The sequence below is a fragment of the Prionailurus viverrinus genome, chromosome A2 (assembly GCF_022837055.1).
Source record: "Prionailurus viverrinus isolate Anna chromosome A2, UM_Priviv_1.0, whole genome shotgun sequence".
In the NCBI taxonomy this organism is placed as follows: Eukaryota; Metazoa; Chordata; class Mammalia; order Carnivora; family Felidae; genus Prionailurus; species Prionailurus viverrinus.
Genome location: NC_062562.1, coordinates 115,126,230 through 115,149,462, shown reverse-complemented (window position 1 = coordinate 115,149,462; position 23,233 = coordinate 115,126,230). Strand labels below are relative to the sequence as shown.

The window sequence follows — 23,233 nt, the reverse complement described above, 5'->3', positions numbered from 1 at the left end:
ATCACAGGTTATTCTTTTTTTTTCTACGTGGCCGTGTTTCCCTATACATTTGCCAGGCATCTACCATGTGAGGGGCTGAGGGTACAGTGGTAAACCAACTAAGAGCCCTGACCTTATTTGTCAATTTTTTTTTTTAACATGAATAAACTTATTCAATTCTTAAAGTCTTGGGCAAAGATGGGGGACCCCAGCGTCCTCCTTTTCAGGAGTAAAAGCCCTAGCTGGCCCTCGTTGAAGATAGACTCAGTGGGGATGTGAGGATTCACAGCCATCTGGATTTTAAGGCCTTGCTGGAATAGTTTCATTCCAGATGCTCTACTATTCCTAGCTCCTGGAATGATGTAAACAGTGATTCACACCATGGTAGGCCTATGCAGTTTACCAAGCACACTCATCACATGCATCAGGCTTTCAGGGAAGGTCAGGTTCCAACATGTTAACTGAGATTCACCTTCAGGTCACCAGACTTGCATCTGTTTGCTAAACACCTATCATGGCCAACAAAAGTTTTCTCCTTTATTCTTCAGTGATGAATGTGCCCAAGAGAGGACAGTGTGGAGGCAATGGTGTTTAACTTGTCGCAGAATATAGAGCCTATTTTGAAGTTCTTTAGCAAAAACTGTTTGGAGGAATGGCGATTATGATTTGGGTCTAGGCTGTGAAAAAAGCAAGGAGGGGCTGGAGGAGGGAGGAGTGTCCCATACTTCCCAGTTCACATGGCCGAAGTCCAAATCAACCCTGGCTGCTAGGTAAAAGGCAGTGAAGGGGGACCTTTCAGCCTAAAGGGAATTGGGGGGTGGGGTGGGATGGGCAGTAGAGTGGGTTCGGTGGAGGGTTCTGGGAATCCGCACCTGTGGATGAGCGGGTGCCCAAGGTGTCCCACCCTCTTCCTCTAGGGTTCGGGGAGTGGCTGAGGGGGGCCAGGGGCCGCGGGCGGAGATGAGCGGCGCGGGGCGGGGTGGGGGGGGGGGGAAGGGAGGGGTGAGGGGGGCGGGACGGGGCGGGGCCCGGCGCACCTGGGCGGGGAGGGGGAGGTGCGCGGGGCCGAGCCTGCCGGGGGCCGCGGCGCGCGCCAATGGGCAGCGGCTGGCAGCGCGCCCCGCGCCCGATCCGCAGTCGCGCCCTCTCGCTGCCTGGCGAAGGCGCGGAAGGCGCGCGGAGGCGAGCGCGGGGGAGACGAGCTGCCGGCGCCACAGCCGCCGTCAGGGCATGAGGATGGCCGTGGGCTCCGTCAAGATGCAGCCGCCGTGCGAGAGCCCGGCCCTGGCCGCGGCGGCGGCGGCGGTGGCGGCGGACGGCGCCCTGCGCCGCAGCCCCAGCGCCCGCGAGCAGGAGCGCGAGCAGCCGCCGGCGCCGCCACGGCCGCGGCTGAGGGACCTGCCGGCACTGCTGCGGAGCGGGCTCACGCTGCGGAGGAAGCGGAGCGCCGCCGGGGCCCGGGTGAGTGGCCCGGACCGGCCGGGCCCCAGTGGGCACGGGCGGCGCGCACGTGGAGCCCGCGCCCACCCTCCCGGGCCGCAGAGGGGACATCTGGAAGTTGGGGAGGTGGCGGAAGGGGCGCCCTCGTGCAGGGTCCGGGGACGACGGGGTCGTGGGGTGACCCCCGGCGAGCGACGGCTTCCCCTTCCCCTAGTTGCACCTGACTTAACCCAGGGGCACCTGGATTCCGAGCGGCGGACCGTGGGCATCGCCGGAAGAAGGGCGGTTGGCGTCTCCCCTGAGGGGAAGCTGCAGGTGTCCCGTACCCAACTGTCGGCCAGCCCTGTCCCGACAGCAAGCCTCAGGCCCCACAAATGGGAGCCCAGTTTGCTGGAGGTGTGAGACGTGTGAGCATGTCCGGGACGCCCCGTGGCAAGCTCTGGGCATCGGGACAATGGCCGCAGCCACCGCCACCGGCGAGGTGGAGGCACACGAGTTGGAAGTTCCTGGGGCGAGCTTCCATCTCCGGGGTTCTGGAGACTCCAGCACTTAGTATTTGGTGACGCCCCCTTGAGCAGAGGGGTGCACGCCCCTCAGAATCTTAAATATTGACTTCCTGATGGTGTGTTCAGATATGATTTCCTGGTGAAGGAGTGTCCCTGGTTGTGCATCTAAGTGCATTTAATGGCCTGAACGGGTCGGGCATGTTTTGTTAGTTAAGAAAAGCAGGACAGCCTGATGATTTTCTCCTGGGATCTTTCACAAGCCACTCAGGAGGCCCTGATGGGGCCTCAGGCCAAGGGTCTGACTTACTGAGGTTTCCCTGCCCACCAGGGCTTTAGGGCAACTTTGGTAGGTTCTACTCAGTTCTTTAAGATTTGTCGCTGTTAAGGAGGCTTTACCGAGAAGCTGCAACAGTGTAGTTTGGGAAGGAGGGTGGTGGTGCTGTAATAAACTGAATCTTGGTTGTCTGCTTTAAAAGGAGACCTTACTGGAAGACTTTTAGCTCTTGCAGAGACAGGTTTGTGGAAACGTGAGAGTTGGGGAGAAACATTTTGTTTTGGTGTGGCTTCTTTGGCAAGGAAGGATCTGAATTGGTGTAGGTCTCCAGCCTGTCCAGGTTGTGTTCCTCGTTTCTAAAGCATTTTCCTTCTAGTGTAGGGGATATCTGTATGTGATCTACCTCAGTAGGATATTCAGAGGACCAGCTGGATGTAGGACATCTTAAAGTCCATGACTAGTGGAGTCGAGGAATTGCCCACAAGTGACCTTAACGTGGGACATACGGGATTGTCTGCAAAGAAAGCAAGGAAATGTGTCCCAGAGACGTGGTAGCTGAATAAATGCAAGAACCAGAGTTATAGACTTTGCGGGAATCTAGGAAAAAGTAGGTCAAATCGTGTTCCTATTATCCTTGACAGATACTTTTTCATGGCACAGAATACTGAAGACATGAGGGCAGCCAGGCAATCTGTGACGGGAATTGCTGAAGGTTCCTGTATAAATAGATCTGTGTGTTCATCTGCATAAGGCCTTGTGTTTCTTGTTGCCTGGGATGATGTTGTATGCCTTGCCAACATATATATTTACTCTTCGTAATTATTCTGAATGTGGTTATTTCCAATAATATATACTTCATTAACCCTTCTTTGATCCCAATCCTGTATTGCTTTTGGATATTCCAAACACATTTCCTAAGTGCATGGCTAGTTTCTTACTGGGGAAAGATTGTCAAATTTTCCCATGTTCAAAACCCATACTTTTCAACTATTTCCCCTTCCTTTGGCTTTGGAGCCACCTTTGTGATTTTGGAACCTTCCCTAACAAAGAGATAAGACGGAATTTGAAAGAAAAAAAAGCAGGTGAACTACATACCTGCATCAGTCTGTTCAGGCTGCTGTAACAAAATCCCATAGACTGGGTGGCTTAAACAACAGAAATTTATTTTCTCACCGTTCTGGAGGCTGTATAGTCCCAGATCAAGGTGCCAGCAGATTTGGTTTCCGGTGAGAGCTCTCTTCCTGGCTTGCTTTCTTGCTGTGCCCTCACATGGCCATTCCTCTGTGTACATGGATGGAAGGAGAGATCTGTCTCTCTCCTCCTTTTCTTATAAGTCTACTAATTCCATCATGGAAGCTCCACCCACATGACCTAGTCTACTTCTGAATACCTCCCAAAGGCTCTACCTCTAAATACGATCGCAGTAGGGAGTACGGCTTCAACATATGAATTTTGAAGGAACACAGACATTCAGTCCATAACAGAAAGTATATGTAGGAAAGAGAAAAACAGAGGAGATATGTACCAAACCAGTTAGTGACTTGTGAGCATCTGGGGTCATCTGGTTAGCTCTTTAATTAAAGCAGTGATGCTAATGGAACAAATCATGGCTTAGATCCTTTGGTGGACTTAAAATTTTATATTCTATGGCCTGTACCTCCAGATTACTGCTGAGTGATTGTAGGCACAAATTAACACAAATTCATTACCACTGGATTTTAAAAAGGGCAGTTCTAGGTATTACACAAGTTGGTAAGAAAGTTTGCAATTTCTGTATTGACCAAGATTTGATTTAGGAATACCTGTGGTACGTGTCCGTGCTGCCGTGGGCCCTCACAAATCTGGACAATCTGACATCAACTGTCATCAAGTAAGCTCTTTGTAGGTTGTGTTGCCCAACCCAGGTGCCTGGTAGGCTCTCTCTTACTGGGAAAAATTATGCTGACCTTTGGTTAATATTGCAGAACTCCTGTGTTCCTTGGTTCAGTCATTTCTGATCATATTGAATACCAACTGATTAAGACTCTGCTAAGTGGAGAATGTCTAAATTTTCCTTTGTGGGAGGACCCTACCTACCTCCTAAAATCAGTAGTAAAATAAGGCACAGCTTGAATTCTCACCAAAACCCTTTAGTCATTTTTAAAAATTGTGTTATGGAGATTATGAGAAATAGTATGATAAATACCCAGCCTTCAACAGTTATTAACATTTTGTCAGTCTTGTTTCATTTATTTCTCTTCCCCAGTTTTCTCATGGGGGCTAGCCCATTTTATTTTATTATTAAGTTTATTTATTTATTTTGGGGGGAGAAGGGCAGAAAGAGAGGGAGAGAGAGAATCCTAAGCAGGCTCTGTGCTGTCAGTGCGGAGCCTGATGTGGGCCTTGAACTCATGAGCTGTGAGATCCTGACCTAACCTGAAATCAAGAGTCAGACCTTTAACTGACTGAGCCACCCAGGCACCCCTAGGGATGGTGTATTTTTAAGCTAAATCCTAAACATCCTGTTATCTTACTTATAAATGTGTCAGTATACATTTCTGATAAGGACTTCTTTTTTCTTGAAACAATGACCAAACAAACAAACAAACAAACCCAAAGACTTTTATGCCTTTTTCTCACCTAAATATATTAACAGTGATTTCCTAATATTCCCATAGTCACATATTCTGAAAGATGTATTTTTACTTATGATTTGTTGGACTCAGGAACTAAACACGGTCCACACATTACATTAGGTTGTTAGGTTTTTAAATCTATTTTATTTTATAATAGTCCCCCTTCCCTTCTTTTTGATTTGATGGAGAGAAAGAGCATAGATCTGGTAGAATGATCTGTTTTCTGGGCCAATTTCTCACTGGTGTCATTTAGCTTGTTTCTCTCCTCCCCATGTCTCCTGTAATATGGTAGTTGGATGTAGAGGCCTGATTACATTTAGATTCAAAGGAAGCATCCTTCGTAGGTGGTGCTTTGTAAAATCTGTTGCATTATAATCACAAGACACATGATGTCTGAATCTCTCTCTCTCTGAGATGTTAAGGTTGATTAGTGGGTTCAGGTAGAGTCAACTTCCCTTTCACCTAATGATCTTAGCATCCATAGATGGTTGTAGCCTAGATCCATTTCATTAGAGATTACAAAAGGGTGATGATCTGAATCTATCACTTCTCTTGCATTTATTAATTGGTATTCTGTCTGTAAAGAACTTACCCTCATAAGCTGTATGGGTCTCCTGAAATTCAAGTTGTATGGGGAAGACAAGGAAAGCTCATTTTTTTTTCCTTTTATCAATTTTCTGAGTAATGATTTGGTGCCCTAACAGTCTCTCATGATCAATGAGTTCTTCTTTTTTAAGTGTCGCTAAGAACTTGTGGACCTCAATGTATTTGTTTCAGTCCATTGCAGTCAATATTCTTTTTGACCCTTAATTTGTCTTTATCTGTTGTATACTTTTTACAAGGCCCCAGTAGTCTCTGATAAGCTTTCTTGCTTTCTGGCACAAGATATGCTAAACTTACCTTGTCCATTTCCTGCTTCAGATCTGAAATCAGCCATTTTCCCAAAGGGCTCTAATTTTTGGTTGACAGCTGTTCATTCCCCCCACCCTTTGCCTCTCTTAGTGGTTGCAGTATTTTTTACCTTGGTTTTAGGCCTTCCATCTTAAGTTTTTGTTTCTTCTTAAATTCTTCTCATCAGGCTGCTTCTAAGACTGTCATTTTCTCCCTCTAATAAAATAGCTGGTAACTACCATTCCCTTTTTCTATATATACTGTCAAATTGCTGGGACTGACTTATTTCGGGCTTTGGCGGCTGTGATCTTTTCTGCAGCATTCTACCTCTTTCATCTCCTCGGAATCTGTTTCATTTACAGCAGGCAGAATGATTCACCAATTGTGCCAAATTGACTGTTCACCAAACAGTGACAGTCGGCCTTCGGATTATTAGACTTCTCTCCGCTGATTTCTTCTCACTCAGGCAGAGTCCCTGTGGCATGGCAGGTGCTCTTGAAACTTGGGAAAGTGGAAGAACAGCTAGTGGCTCTCTGCATGAGGTTCTCTTTTCATTTGGAATCTCGACCCAGATGATTCCCTCTCAAAAAAGGAACAAGGTAGCCCATTTCCTTTGTCCAAGCTGGAGTGTTTTAGGTGTGATTTAACACCCTCCTCTGCTGGAAATAAGACCTTGTTGACTGAGAAACATGTACTGCTTCAAGTTGTACCAGTATGCCTGAATTATAGTCCTTTTGTACACACACCTTACAGGCAAAGCATGTTATTTTAATTTGTTCTTTGTATTTAAATTAAAATCAGTGGCTGACATTTCATAGCACTTAATTATGTGCCATGCATGTTCTGATACAAACTTCAATCCTCATAACAAGCCTGTGAGTTAGCTGCTATTGTTTGCATTCTACAGATGAGGAAACTGGAACATAGATGTAACTTGCCCAAGAATGTGGGGGCTGAAGGAGGTTTGAACCTAGCCAGTCTGGTTCCATAGTCCCTGCTCTGAATTGTCTCTCTGGTTTTCCTCAAATGCACTGAGGACAAAGGGTCTATTTTAGTCTAAACTAATTAGCCTACAGTACCTGTTGATATTACCTTACAACTCGGAGAGTGGTCAGTAAATGCTGTTGATAATGCCAGCCGTTAATCTTTCTTTCTTTGAGCACTCTGAGGCTTGTGATAGACGTACTGGATGTGGGGGCAGGAAGGGAGGGGAAATATTGTTGAATGGCTACGAATATTGACTAGAATTAAAAGTAGTGTTCAGTGTGTCGTAAGCAAAAATCACCCAGGCCCACCTTGATCAAGGCCAATACAAAAATTTGTGAATTCGCTCGCTTACTCTTTTCTTATCTGCTTATGGTAGCCTGTCAGAGATAAGGGCCATTAAGGAAGGCATGCATTTTCCAGGGAAGGTGAGTCAGATCAGATAGGTGGGACATTTGATGATCTTATTTGAGAAACATTGACTTCTTACAGCTCGAACCTTGGTAATATAAAACAGTGTGGACATGGCTACAAATAAAGTGAAACTCCACAAATGCCACCTCTAAAAATGAAAAAAAAAAAAAAAGAAATTATAGATTCATTTATTCTACTTGAATTTCATGTAAATTCTAGTAAAGGACCTCAATGGCAAGTTAATGCCCTATTTACTTCCTTTCTCTCTCCTCTGACCCCTGGCATTGGCTTCAGTTGCAAAATTAGATCCCAAGGAAAGAACATGCGCAATGGCTTCAGAAGCTGGGTTTGGATTTCAGTGCCATCATTTTGTAGCCTTCCGTGAGTTATTCTTGGAGCTCTCCAAGCCTCCGTTCTTCCTCTAGAATGATGCGTATCATGGACCAGGTTTTCAGAGAATAGAGACAATGTATGGAAAATTTGGGGTATGTTGGAACTTAAATTTTTCCTTCCCCAGCCAGATGCTTATTCTGGACAAATTGACATTCATAGACATTTATAGGAGTCTAGTAACAAAAATTTTTTGCTTTCGCATGCAATGTCAGATTCCATGTTTTTTAAAAACATGATATCCTAACATTTAGTGAATATCTTAGGTGTTATCTAAATACTGGTACCATAACAAAATATCCTCAGCTTCACATTTGCACTGTTTCTTAAATTGACTTGGCAGTAATTGGTAACTTGTGTAGCTGAAAATAGATGGAAAGGTGGGAGATAAGTCACTGGTGATGACTTTGAGTACTTGTGATTTTTTTTTTTTTTTGCCTTAATGTTGCATAACAACCTTTATTAGGAACACTGATAATCCCAGTAATGGTATGCAATCTGGAAGTAGTTTGTGAGAAGTTAGAAAGTTTCATGCAAAAGCAAAATAGTTGAAATCAATGACTTAATTTTTTGTGGTGAGTTGTTATTGTGATAAATTATTCATAAATGGATGTGGAAAAGGGATGGTCTGCAGACACCGCTGTGAATACTGGCACATCAACTTCAATAGTCTCTTAAAGGGAGGAAGTGTTTTCACCTATGAGGAAACTATAGTCCAGAGAGGTTAAGTAACTTTCCCATGGCCACTCAGCTAGAAAGTAGTAGAGGCAGAATGGAACCCAAGATTGTCTGATTCCAAAATCTACGGCCTTTCCTCAATGCCATGTTGTCTAAGATTTTGACATAATTATAGCCTGTGGTATATTGAAACTGTAGATGTATAGGACATTTCAAGTCAGGACAAAACATAGCTCATTTTCTTTCCGGCGTCTTCAGTAATGGCTTCCAGGATCAGTCTTTAATTATTCACAAGGTTGACAATGGCTTGGTAGCAGCTCTTCCTCATCTCCCAGCAATACCAGCCGTTGTACAAGAAAGAAGGTTTGGCATGACTCATCCCAGAAGCCGTTGTTTTCCCAGGTGGTTTGGAAGCCCGACTAGCTCCATAGTACAAACGCACTTGGACATTTATAAAGCAAGCAGTTTCCTTTTCTGGTGTTTCTAGAAGATAAGAAAAGGAGGAGTTTGTTGTAACTCAGGACTTGGGTTCCTGATGGCAACTTGTTTGCTATTTAACATACTTCAAGAAGTGAGAAGTATGCATACCTGTCAAAGTAACTGAATCCATTTACAATTGAATAAAATCATTGAGAATACACAAATGTATTAATAAAATTAAACTTAGATATATTTACCTTTTGATATGGTGTTACTACCTGAGGCAAATGACTATTAATTTTTTTTTTAATTCCAGACCTTTTTAAGAATCAAAGGATGCACCCCAGAAAAATGCACATGCAGATGTAATTTTTGCATCTCATTTCAGAGGGCTTATGGATATTTTGGAGCCTGGTCCACAGACCCTCTAATTAAAAAGCCCTTCCCTACTCTGTGTTCTGGAGGGTACAACCATGGTTCTCTTATTTTAGTTTTTATTTTTACTCCTTTTAAACATTTTAGCGTAGCATCAAGCCCTCATTCAGTTGTCAGTTGAATAGTTCCTTGAATTAATGTATTTTTTCGGTGTGTTGAATTAGAAATTATTTGTCTGTGAATGTAGCAAATGCTTTAGTGATCCCTGGTAGGTGGTGGTGGTGGTGATAACCTATTTTTGTTGAACAAATCCCATCACATTTTTGGTGTTGGGGTTATTCGGAGTACTTTAAGACCATTAACCCATTTAATCCTCATAACAACACGTGTGGCAGATCACTCTCCTTGTCTTGTTTTTTCCCCAAGAGGGGAACAGAGAGGCACAAAGGTATTGATTTTGCTACTCCCCAAAATGAGGTGCAGAGAGGCTAAGGAAGATGCCTGAGGTCACCCAAGGAGTGGAGGAGCCAAGATTTGAACCAAGGAAGTCAGGCTCCATATTATGAGGTCTACCTATTCAGCTGTGTCCTCTCGCTAAATAAAATAATTAATTTATTGTCTTAATTACGGTCTCTCTTTTTTTGTTTGAAGGCTTTAGAAATAGGGATGTGTATTAAAGTTGATGTGATCATTTAGTGGGATTTTTCTTTTCCCCTGTAAAGCTATTATTAAATTGATGATATGTCTTAAAATTGTGGTACCTTAGAATAAAGGAACTATAGTAAGTTATGTTTTAGTTTTTAAATATAGCTTCATAGTTTATTTGTAGAAATATCAAAGTAAATCACAGCTTTAAAACAGTGCATATAAACACAACCATGTCTATTTATGAAGTGTGAAAAATGTGAGTTAAGATTATATTAACAATTTATATGAACACTGATATTGCTTGGGTAACAATTTAAATGTCAGAGGAGAATAAATTCAAAATTTTCCTACAAAAAGCATGAATAGCCTCAGAGTAATGTTGAAGATTGAAGAAACTGACATTCTTCTACGTGAAATTTTACATATATGTATATTTTATATTGTATATTATACATAATTTATATAATTTATATAGCAACATAAACGTAAGTTTATGTTATGCATGATTATATATAATTCATCATATATAATGTTATATAACTTATTTTAAAATTGCATTTAAATTTAATGTATAATTTAAATTATATTTAAATTCAATTTATAATTTATTGTATACAATGTTTATATTATATAATCAGATATATAATTTATGATATAATTTATTGGTTTCTTCACAGGTTTTTTAACAGTAAGATTTAAAAGTTAATCTTATATAAATTTATTTTTTTTAACTAAAAACTATGAATATACCCAAATGATCGTAGATGTAGACTTGTCTTTGTCACTACTTTGTGTAGAGAGTTGGCTGATTTTACCTTCTGTGAGTCAGTTAAACTTAAAATTTTGTCTGCTTTGTTCATGAGACATTGGCTTCTCCCTTACAACATGCTTTCATTGTGCACTATTTGTGTTATCCATGGAGAAAAACCTTTACTAAATTGAAGAGTTCTGAAAAGAGGGCTTCTGCAATCCAGCTCGTTGTCTTCCCGTATTTTTTTCCTAACTGGTCTGGCAACTTAAACTCCAGCCCCATTGGTGGCCTTGTCATCCAGTTGAATTTGACCTTGTCAAATCATTTACCTGCAGCTGTTCTGAGGTGTACATGCAAATACTTGTGATTGCCCAACACTTACACCTTTGGTGCTGACTGTAAATTTGTCTTTCTCTTGCGTGTTACTATTGCGGGAAGTGAACAGCTTATCACTGCTGTTTGGTCTAACACTCTAAATGTTGACTGTAATGAACAAACACCACAAATGATTTTGTGCTGTGAATTTATATATAGGTATGAAATCTTTTGTAGAAAAAGTAGGGAAGATGTGTGATGATACCTTTTAGAAATTAGGGCAAGTATTATGCCTGTTTCAATCTATTAAAATAGAATTTGGGGGCATTTGGGTGGATCAGTCGGTTAAGAGTCCATCTTTGGCTCTGGTTATGATCTCAGAGTTAGTGGGTTTGAGCCCTGCATCTGGCTTCACACTGACAGTGTGGAGCCTGCTTGGGATTCTCTCTCTTTCCCTCTGTCTCTGCTCCTCCCCCACTTGTACTTTCTCTCTTTCTCAAAAATAAATTAAAAAAACAGAATTTGGCTGTAATACAGTAAATATTTTTCTATATGTTTGTCACTTAGCAACTGTGTGACATGGAATAACAAATAACCTTTCCGAGTCTCTATCCCTAATACCGTTGCTCTGTCATGAGAAGCGATAGTGGGATAGAGGTCCGATTTTCATTTCTTGCTCCTTGTGTCCCCAAGGTCTGAGAAGTGGTCTTTCTCTCTTGAGATGCAGCCTCAACCCCGGAGCACTTTGGGACTTATCTTAGACAAATGGAAAGAGGGGTCATTAATATTCACCACATCCCTTGAGTTGTTGAGGGGGAAGATAATGCATTAGTAGAAAGAGCATTTGAACTGCAGGAAGAATCTGATTAAATTAAGAATCTGTCACATGAAAAGAGTAGAAAGAACATATCTATAAATCTATTTCTAGAAGATTAAATTATTTGGCCATAAACAGAATTCTGTGAGAGGTGTCAGAAGAGAACTTGACAGCCAGCCCTTTGTGTCCTGGGAGATCTTACCAGGTAGCCTTATCTTCTTTTAGATAAGAGGTTTGTTGCTATTTCTTATTCTCACTGAAAGCTGTTTCTTCGCCTCAAATTGACATCAATATTTATTTTCCTCTACTATTTTAAATTTATCACAAATATTCAAATAGCGCCCATTGACACATTCAAATTTCCTATTCCTCTTGGCACATAACTCCTTTTAAAAAAAGCAGCCTAGTCATATTTTAATCTACCTTGAGTATCTCATGAGTTTTGAGCTAAAAAAAAAAAAAAGTCAGTTCATTAGTAGTTGGCTGTTCACTCTGCTGTCTTTTACATAATGATTTACATTTACAAAGTACTTTCACATACATTCTTATTTTAATGTTTTCATAACTCTGGAATAAAATATTTTTTTCTTATATAGATTTGAAGGCAAGTTACGGAGTTTTTTTATATACCACAATCTCACCATCTGTGAAGCAAAGATAGGGTGGTGAGACTAAGTAAATTAATATGTGAAGGCTATTAAGACAGAGGTAGTTATGCAGAGAAATAGCTGCTTCTGTTGTCATTGCCATCATCATCGTCAACATCATCATCATTGTCTGAAGTGACAGATCTGAGGTAGTCCAAGGTCCCTTTGAAAATCCCTTTGAAAAACTGAAAGAGGTCTTACTGGTCATATTGATGGCCATTAAGTGGAAGAACTGAGGCTCAAACATTGCTGTCTTAATGAAGGTCATAGTAAGGAAGTTAAAAGAGTGAGGGGCTCTATATCCTGGACTCCTGGTTAGTCCAAGGGTCTTAGTTAGATTATCTGTGCATTTCCTAAGGTCCTTATCTTTAGCTCCCTAAAACTAAAAGACTTCTAAAATTTTAGCGTACTTGAGGATCCCTGGAGGGCTTGTGAAAACACAGATTCCAGGGTCCCCACACTCAGAGACTTTGTTCAGTAGCTTACAGGTGAGGCCCAAGAATCTGCATTTCTGTTGAGTTCCAGGTGATGCTGCTGGTCCATGGGCCACACTTAGTAGCACTGGTCTAAAGGCCACACAAGTTTGGTGATCTTCAAAATCAGAAAATTACTGAGGCAGGAGTCTACCTGGTTTCCTGTTTGTCACCGCCATGATAGAAGGACAAATCAAGATGGAGGAGCATGACTATGAGAATTTTATTGAATTAATAATTTTGGGAACTGCCCCTTATTGGTTTCTATAGAGTGGCAGTTCAAAAAGAAGTGATGAATATTTGAAACATAAAGAGTTTGTGGTACCTGTGTCTTTTCCTAGACTCACCCACTTGTGGCTTTTAAAGGCTTGTCATTACTAGCTCCTATGTGCTGCAGCATCTCCTCTTGGGTCTCTGAATCTTTCTTGCATATCTTTGATAGGCTCTTTTCTGAGAGGACCCTTGACTGCTATAGGAGGCCAAGGAAAGGCAGTGTTGGGAAGAGTGACAGTAGAAGATATAGTCCTGATGAGAAGAATTTCATGAGTGGAGTGGACATTGGCAGTAGCCGAGGCAAGGAATCCAGCCTAGCCCCTGAAGTTTAGGTGGAAGATGAGACTAAGGAGGGCAGGGACAGGGCATGGCCTCTAAGGTGATGCTGGGATTAACAAAAGGTCCTGAGAGGTCCCTGGTATGAAGCTAGAAATTGTGCTAGAATGTGACTGAGTGCCATTCCTGCATCATTCCTATGCACAAACTTGGATGACTAGGGTTCATAATCAGAGAAGCTTTTACATGAGGGATTTGCAGGGATTTGTATCCCTTCTCTACAGTTGCCTTAGTTTTCTTTTTGGGATCCGCCCCCCCGCCCCGCCCCGTGCTTGCCTTTTTCCCAGACACTCTTAGCATTGCTAGTCTATACATAGGAGTTATAAGACCTTTATGTGGTACTTTGATCTTGGTTAATTTTGTTGCAGTATATTGAACGTGTTCTGAAATGCCTGGGAACACTACATTCACAAAGTAACAAACAGTTGAATAGAATAATTACACCTTCAGTTCCTGTGCCCATGGGATCCGGGGGTGGGTGTGTCAATAAGATAAAAACCATTTTTCCTGGTTTTGGTGTTCAGCCAAGTCGTCTTCTACAGTCACCTCACCATGAAGCAGGACTACAATACAAACTCGTACCAATTCTGTGTGTTTATCAGTTCTTTTATACTGAGATGTTATCCTCAGGATAAAAATGTTTCATACCCTATAGATAGATAGTTTTGGGGTAGTACAGGTTGAGTGCTACTAATGTCTAAATACTTTGTCTTAATAAATGAAACTTTTAGAGACAAAACAGGTCCTTGATGTCAAATTTTCTATCGTTAACATTTTTTTAGGAAGGAAAAAAAAACATTTCTCTTTGAAGCAAAATTAACTCTAGAACTTTTCCCCTCTCTTTCTGGTTTTTCATATATTTACGTGTTGGAAAACATGGGTATGTGATGGAGTCAAGCTGTGACCTCTTATAATTGGGGCAAATCATGATGAATCATCCCATGTTACCTACTGTGGCACAGATTCAAGGCATATGAGCCCTTTGTCTTTACTCAATTTCCCCTCCTTTCTGGCGGCTTGGTGGCTGAGCACAGGGGAGGGGAACCCTGCTATTCCAGGAAGGGGATGGAGCCCTAGGTGGGGGCTGCCCAGAAGTGGAAGTGTATGAGCCTTACCTGGTTCACCTGTTAGTGCAAACTGACCAGTGGGAGTAAGAGGGGTTCTAGTGCAAATGACCCTGGTGAGGGAGTTCAGATCCTGTTTAGGGAGCAGAGAGGAGCTCAGTGTGGAGGAGTGGGCTGGCTGGGGCCCAGTCAGGCAGGCTTTCTAGTCCCCAACACTTGTTTCCACCTCAGTCTAGAGCCTGAGTCTGCCCAATCCCCCTCACTGGGGAAGGAGCGTTTCCTTTTCTTAGTATCTTCTCCTCTCGGTTGGCCCCAAGAAATCTCTGGTTAGCCTTTCTCCTGGTTTTTTGGAGACTCATCTCCTTACTCACTTCCCTTGGAATGAGCCATCCTTTGGGTCTGGTTTCCTTTGGCTTTACCATCCGTGGCTTCTTCTTCTCCTCCGCTCCCAACCTTTGTTCCTTTAAGGCTTTGCGGGTGGGCTGTTTGCCCAGAACGTCTTCTATGAACCAGCTCATCCTATTGTTTGCTTTCCTTGCTTCATTGCACAGCCCTGTTTCTTCATCCTTTACTGTTTACCTGGCTTCAGCTGAGGGCTCTTTCCTATGGAAGAGGGTGCTCTTCTCAGGACTTGGGGTGATTCAGCCCACTTTTGCATGTTGAAGAGAATTATGTTAAAACTCTCGAGGAAGCCCTCATACAACCTCCTTTGACATTTTTTTTAGATGATTTACAGGATTTATTCCTTCCTCCTCCTTCCTTTACTCCTTCTCTCCTCTCCCCAACCTCCCCACCCCAAAAGAAGTAGAACTTTTGCAATGTAACCACTATCTAACTGGTATACATTATGGGATGAAGAATTTGTAACTGTATTGATTGCTGATTAGCATTGCATTTTCAAAACTACATCCTTTAAATAGGGACTTCTGGTTTAGTCCACAGATGTATATGAGAAGGTATTGATCTGGTAAGAAGTAAGGTTGTGAAATTCAGTATCAGTTTCATTTCTGTCATAAATGTCATAAATGTAGAAGCTTCTGGGCGCCTGAGTGGCTCAGTCAGTTAAGTGTCCGACTTCAGCTCAGGGCATGATCTCATGGCTTGTTGAGTTTGATCCCCACATTGGGCTCTGTGCTGACAGCTCAGAGCCCAGAGCCTACTTCAGATTCTGTCTCCCTCTTTCTCTGCCCCCCACCTCCCCACGCACTCGTGCTCGGTCTCTCTCTCTCTCTCTCTCTCTGTCTCAAATATAAATAAACATTAAGAAAATTTTTTAAATTGTAGAAGCTTCTATGTAAGCAATTAGCTTTGGGAGTACATGGCTAGACAGAAGACAAAGTATAGTGAATTAATGATTTTGTTAATTGTTCTTTCACTGCAGGCAGCTTCTTGTAACGTAGCACCTGCTCATCCCATCCCAGACTGCCACCCAGTGCTGTCATCCCCACTGTGCATTTCCTCGTACTTTTCTTCCTTCTAAAAATCTGTGTTATACAGAACTATCTGATGTGTCAGTCAGGATGATCTAGGTTTTGCCTCAGTAACAAAAATACACCAAAATCTGTGTGGCTTCACACAACCGAGTTTATTTCTTGCTTACAAAAAGACCCTCTTGGGGCGCCTGGGTGGCTCAGTCAGTTAAGGGTCCAACTTCGGCCCAGGTCTTGGTCTCACAGTTCGTGAGTTCGAGCCCCGTGTCAGGCTCTGTGCTGACAGCCCAGAGCCTGGAGCCTGCTTCGGATCCTGTGTCTCCCTCTCTCTGCTCACACTCTGTCTCTCTCTCAAAATAAATTTAAAAAAGATTTTAAAAAATTAAAAAAAAAAAAGACCCTCTTGTGTCTGGGCGCTCTTCAGCATAGCTGTCCTCTGTGTGATGGCCCTGCTTCCATCTTAGGACATTTCTATGTCATCACCCTCCGCAGTGACTACAACATGTGAGGAAAGAGTGGGAAATTTCACATGGGCATTTAAGTGCTTCCACCTGAAGTGACTTCTGCTCATATTGCATTGGCCAGAGCAAGTCCTACTGCTTCCTGGGGAAGTATCCTCTTCCTGGGATCTTTGAAGAAGAAGAGAAGAGTCAATATCAGTAACATCTACCTTGGACATCAGAAGCTGAGAATACAGAAGTGAATACAGCCATGATCCCAGTCTTAAGTCCAGCAAGGGAGATAAACATGTTAATAGTATTATAATCTAGTTTTACAGAACTGGACAAATTATAAAATACATAGCATCATAACTGCTATGATAGAACAGAAATCACCTGGGGACACAAAGGAAGAGAACCCACCTCCCTGAGCCTGGAGATGAGAGGAAAACTTCAGAGTGGAGGTGACGTAAGGGCTGGGGTTTGTCACTTGCCAGGTTTAGATCTACATTGCCTTGGTCAGGGCGGCTTCTGATTTTATTTTATGTGCTGTATAACATCTAAACTAATAATTTGGGATACAGCTCTAGGAAATAGACTTTCTTTTTCTGTAAGAACCTCAAAGAAGAAATGAAAGCCGTCAGCAGTAGAATAGATCTGCTAGTTCATATGAAATGCAACACAAAGGTATCCTTGCAATGAAGACTTAACAAAAACTTCTTTTACTGAGCAATTATGCTGCTGACAGTTCTTTGATGTCAAACATTAAACTTGCCGTCACGGTGTGAAAGGAATAAAGGCAAGTGTCAACTAACAAGGTTAGTTATTAGGCAACAGAGGTTGCATATACAGTACTTTGATTTGCCTAGAGATTCTGACATATTTTACATTAGAGATAAATGTGAGTGGTGTGTTAAGAGTGCAAAGAGTTTGCTTCAACGTTTATTTATTTTTTGGGACAGAGAGAGACAGAGCATGAATGGGGGAGGGGCAGAGAGAGAGGGAGACACAGAATCGGAAACAGGCTCCAGGCTCTGAGCCATCAGCCCAGAGCCCGACGCGGGGCTCGAACTCCCGGACCGCGAGATCGTGACCTGGCTGAAGTCGGCCGCTTAACCGACTGCGCCACCCAGGCGCCCCAACAAAGAGTTTGCTTCATAGACAAAAGAAGAATCTCATTCTCGGATCTTCAGAAAGTCGAATTCTTACCCTCCTTCACTGCATTAGGCCTTCTGGCCTTCTTGGGGATCCTCCATCACACCGGGCAGCCCCCACCTCAAGGCCTTTGCACCTGCAGGTTTCTCTGTCTGAACCCACTTTTCTTCAGATAACCGTTCACCTGCTTCAAGTCTTTGCTCAAAGACCATTCTCTTGAAGCCCCTTGGCCACCCTACTTAGAATTGCAGCATCTGTCTCCTTCTCATGTCCCCTTCCTATTTCACCTTATAACATAAATAATTGACAATTAGCTTATTTGTTTTGTCTATGGTCATCTTCCTCCGCAAGTATTTAAGCTACCCGAGGGCAAGGATTATTGCCTGTTTTGTACACGGTTGTATTTTCGATCAGACTACTGCCTGGAGCATAGTAGGTTCTCAATAATACTGGTTAAACGCATGGTGGAGGTTTCCATTAGAGCTCCTCTCAACTGTTCACGAAGTTGTATACTTACATGAATTTCCTCCTGTAAACCATGAGCACTTTTAAATTCAGTTTTATAATGTGCCAGCTACCTTTCCCTAGGGAGCAAGAGCAAGGCTCATTTAAGGAGCTCATAGTTTGGTGGAGAAACTTGTTTGATTCTGCTTGTAATATTTAATTAAATTTAGCAAGATTTGGAGTGCCTAATAATGTAGATATTGAATGGGAATCCTGAACTCAAGAAGGTTACTGTTTTTAAGTGTGACATGCCAGGACGTAAGATTTGTCTGTGTCATGAACTTTCATAAGTAGCTTTTCCATGATGTTGCTTGGTTGAGTCCAGTGGCTCTCAGATTTTTCTTCTGTCATGAGACACATGACACGTGATGGTGGTGCTCATCTGCTTGATCATTCCAGCAGTATGTTGAATTCTTGGTCAACAAATCTTGGATTGTTTTTCTCATAGGAATCCCACCAAGCTATACATGAGGTTGCTTTTCACCTTTGGTTCACCCGCTCAGGAAAGTATATTGGGAAAACCAATGTGCTTTGGTTAAAAAAAAAAAATTATTCATAAGCCTCAGTATGTCTCTTACTAATAATAAAGTTCTCGTGGCACATAGCAACTAAGTAAAAGGTGTCGTGATGGCTCATTTAAGAATAATTGGTTTAGATGATATATACTATGAGGAGAAAGGAGATTGAGCTTGATTAGCAAGATTTAAGGAAACTACTTGGTAGAGGTAGGATTTGAGGATTAACTAGTTAGTAAGAATAATAGGTAGGGAAGAGAGTAGGACAAGTCAGGGCAGAAGGGAGCATGGCATGTGATTGGGACATTGAGGAATATGTCTGGCCAGAGCCAGGTGCAGGCTTAAAGGGTTGGACTTATAAATTGAGGGAAGATGATAGGTGATCTTGACTTTGTCTTTGTATTAACCTTGTTATCAGCAATGGAAAATGTTCAGGGAAACCTCTATACTATAAAGGTTTCAAGACTTTGTGTTTAATTTCCTTGTAAAAAAAATTTTTTTTTAAAAGAATGGTAAGCCTAGTGTAAGGTATAGAGAAAATGAATCAGTATGTTGCACACTTGAAACTAATGTGCATTGTGTGTCAAATGTAGTTAAATAAAGCAAATTAAGAACAAGTAAAATGTCACAAAGATTGACCTCTAAAGAAATAAAATAAGCCACCTGGGTGGCTCAGTTGGTTAAGCGTCTGACTCCAGCTGAGGTCATGATCTTGTGGTTCATGGGTTCGAGTCCTACATCGGGCTCTGTACTGACAGCTTGGAGCCTGGAGCCTGCTTTGGATTCTGTGTCTCCCTCTCTTTCTGCCCCTCTCTTGCTCACTCTCTCTCTCTCTCTCTCTCTCTCTCTCTCTCTCTCAAAAGTAGGTGAACATTTAAATTTTTTTTAAAAAAATAAAATAAAAATTGAGAACTAACTTATGACTTCATACTTTCATTTTGCCAAGTAAGGGCACAAGAAAATTCAATAGGTCTTACATTTTGTAAGAGAAAGACATTTTAACACAAAAGAAAAAAATGACACAACCCTCTACTAAAGGACTGCTCATCATAATTAAATAAATAAAGTTTTATAGAAAACTGCCTTGTCCTTATGGGTGCCTCACGTTAACGTTTGTGAACTACTTCATACAATACATGTGTGGGTTTTGGGGACAATTAAGTAGAGACTATCGGTAGACACGATCTAATAGATAGAAGGTGGCAGTCACTTTCAGTTGATAAAAGCATTTCTTCAGAGAGATCAGTGGAAGTGGGTGGTGTGCAGAATGGAGGAAGGAGAGGTTGAAGGCAGGGGAGCCGTGTAGGGGGCTGTAGGCCAGGTGACAGAGGCTAGAGCCTGACATAACACAGAGGTTTGGGGATGAGAAGTCTGAGTGGGGAGGACAGGGGCTAGGATCTAGTGATTTCCTTTCTGTTTTCATGGGCAGCTAAAATCAGCAAGAATTCAAAATAAATTCCTGGTTTCAAGAGGAATAGAACTCTGTCAGAAATATGACCAACATATATCTGTATTCTATACATAAGATCTCTTAGGTTCCCAAGACTCTTATTTCAGAAGTTAAGAGAGGGAGGAAAAGAGAGCATACATGCACGCTGGCCTGCTTGGATGAAAAATTGTCTCTGTGTAGGTAAGTGACCTTCTGCAGAGGAAAAAGAAAGAAAGGGGATGCTTTTTCAACGACAAAGGAGAGTATTTGTCTTTAGGACAGTTTTTGAAGTTTGTTGGTTGGTTCAGGGAAGAACTGAATGGCAGTCTGCTCCCGTTCTCGTGGTCCTGTCAGAGCAGGTGCTGCCTTATGGCCTCTGGGCAAATGGAAAGATGTCCCCCTGCCACGTTCCCTCCCCCCCAACACCTTGTCCTTAGGCTGCATCTGCTCAGTGCCAGGGCTCCGCCTTCAAAGCCAGAAGAGCTTTGTGCCAGCTGCCCTCACACCCAACCTTGGGTTAGGCGGGGGAGATAAGGCAGAAGATGATAGTCCATGTGGGGAGAGAGGCAGCTGACTGGATATAAAGGGGAGTGTTTGTCTCCTTTAATCAGTCCTGACTTCTTCCAGTTCTTAAGTTTCTGTGTGTGAAGCCCAGGGAATTGTGGCCCGAAGATACTCACAGCTGCTTTTCACAGTGGACTCAGGTAGAGAATTGTGAAGTTCTGTAGCTCTACACATGAAATGTACCTCCTTCTGCTTAAAATTGACAATAACAAACACCCCTGTTTCTCCCTTTCCTGAATTTCACCAAGGCTGTTGCTTCCTACCCTGTAAGGTGAGGATTTGGCTCATTTACATGACAAATATGCACCCCGCCCCCTTCTGTGTTCCTCAGGTAATTGACTTGTTAGTGGGCCAGAGTACAGTGAAGGCTTTTGTGTTCACATAAGCTTGTCTCTATAACTGGATTTGGGGCTGAGTCAGTCAAGGGTCTTGATTGCAAACAAGAGAAACCAACTCTGAAATTACTAGAAGGATGTTGGAGTGCTGGTCTGCCTGCAGAATTATTGGAAGACTGGAGAGGTAGGTTTCAAAAGCGGCAGGGCCCCAAGACATTTATAGAGAAGCCATGGATGTAAGGATGAAAAGCATTGAATCCAACCAGGCTGGTTTCTCTGCCACTCACCAACTGAATGACCGCAGGCAAGTTACATCACCATTCTGTGCTCCCAAGGATAGTTATGAGTAATAAATGTATTCATGTTTGTAAAAAGTGCTTGAAACGGTGACTGATAAGTAATAAACATATATGAATGTCTGATAAGTATTTTTAATGGAATGTGTGTGTACGTGTATATGTATTGGCATTTAACTGCTAAACAATGCCAGGTTGCTCTCTAGGTTACAGACTTTCCTTCCATGCCCACAACCTGTTCTTTGCTCCGACTGGCTTTTCCCTTATCACAAACTGCCAACCTTTGTTCAGGGCTTTGCTTCGATTCTTTGTGGTTCCCTCAGAAACTCGATTCTGGAACGTTATTCAAAACAGAAGACATAATGATCGTAGTCTGTACCTGTGGGACTTTAGTTTTACTTTACTACTGTTAGGGATAGATAGTATAGTAAATTTTTTCTACCACTTTGCTTTTTCTTTTTGATACTGTGTTTTCATGATCATTATTAATATCTGCTTTAGTCTTTCCTTGTGTTATTTTGTTAAATGAGAAACAGCCAAAATGGAAGCTCTTGTAGAAGATAAACCATCCTACCTCTATGAAGGTTTTTACAGCCCTCCTTTTAAAAATGTTACATTAATATTTAAGCATAGTAATATTTAGTAATTGACTTGTTATTTATTATTTAATATTGATAATACTATTATTTTTAAAAGAACAGATGTCTACAATACATATTGTTTTCCCTTTTCAGTTTGGTGCAAAGAAAATTACATTATCCGTTCTTTTGTTGAAATAGTCTTTCCCTTAAGAAGTTAAGAGTGTTGGTTTATTCCAGGGGTACCTGGGTGGCTCAGTTGGTTAATCTTCTGACTCTTCATTTCAATTAAGGTCATGATCTCACGGTTTGTGAGTTCGAGCCCTGAATCAGGCTCTGCGAAGACTGTGTGGAGCCTGATTAGGATTCTCCTTCTCTCTCCCTCCCTCTCACTCTCTCTTTCTCTCTCTGCCCCTCCTCTACTCATGCTCACTCCCTCTCACTGTCTCAAAATAAGTAAATAAACATTAAAAAAAGAGTGTTAGAGTATGGTCTGCTTATAGAGAACTAACTTGTAATATTTATTGGTTATAGAGAAGCTTTACTTTAAAAAAAATAAATGATTTAATGTATTTTGTGTGTTGAATATGCTGTTTGGGGCTCCAAGGTTAGTTGGTTAGTCTCTTTCTCTGTCTCCACATAAACACACATGTAATATCTGGGTATATAGTCTGCAGTTCGGCCTGATTTTGAATATATAAATATGTAAGTACTTAAGTATTTATCTGCTGAATAGTTTGAAGATTCAAGTGGCTAAAAAAAGTGCAGTTTTTTCATTGGCAACTTAGCATGAGAATTGTAGAATCATAATATTTCTAATGAATGTATATAAAATAACAGGCTCAGAGTTTATCTCCTTTGGCAGGCAGTATAAGAGAGTGAGTAAAAGTGTTTTGTTTCAGTTGTACACATATATACATATATGGGTGGCAGTCAAAACAGTTTGAAAGGCGGTGGTCTGAAAAACCAGTCACAGCCTCTTCCACTCGTGTCTCTACTCTCCTTGTAGTGGGTTGGTTGCTCCCACAGGCATAGAAGAGTGTGAGAAAGCCAGAGAGAAGGTGGTTCAAGATTTAATGAATCACCTGATGCTTATTAGGACTGTGGTTGTGTCAAGGCATTTGTTGTCCAGCTTGTGATGCATTCGGTGAGAGCTACGTGAAAGGAATTGCCTGCCATGAGTCACGGCATTAATTTGTAATCGAAGAGCTTTCAAAATAAGTTTCTCCATGTGTGTCAAATATAGCCAGTAATGAGAAATGGAGGATCGCCTTTTGAACACCTTTTGATAGCGTTGAATGTTGGCTACAGAGATGTGGGTGAGCTTCGCCAGGAAAGAGCAAAGTTCTGTACTCTGTGGGTGGAACGGTCCTCATTTTTACCTTCATTTGTGAGGCTTTATTAATATGACTCCTGTGCTGTATTTAAATATAATTGTAAGAAAAAAACATGGGCATACACTTGCGTTAATTAACTCCTGGAGCTTCCTTTGCTTGTGATTACATTTCCAACGTTGCCATTTAAACCATCATTGAAATTAAGACTTAGGTTTGACAAGGCTAAACCTCCACATGGCATGGGGGGTGCAGGCAAAGCCAGAGTGACCTGGAACAGAACCATCAACCTGGATAGTATGGCTTTTGTTATGTGTTTATGTACTTCATTTTGGAGATGATTAGTTTTAAGTAAATTTGGAA

General features: G+C 42.0%; 1 protein-coding gene across 5 annotated transcripts in view; it reads left to right on the top strand.

Moving 5' to 3' along the window:
- Positions 1–23,233, top strand: part of RAPGEF5 (Rap guanine nucleotide exchange factor 5) — a 309,698-nt gene that overhangs the window by 81,570 nt on the left and 204,895 nt on the right. For 2 of the 5 annotated variants that reach the window (XM_047833977.1, XM_047834021.1), the window contains exon 1: positions 1,083–1,440. The exons of the other annotated variants lie outside the window; for them this stretch is intronic. In XM_047833977.1, coding sequence (XP_047689933.1) covers positions 1,210–1,440 — 231 coding nt within the window. In that variant the 5' untranslated portion in view covers positions 1,083–1,209. Of the gene's footprint in view, positions 1–1,082; positions 1,441–23,233 lie in introns of those variants that run through there. 5 annotated transcript variants of the gene reach the window in all.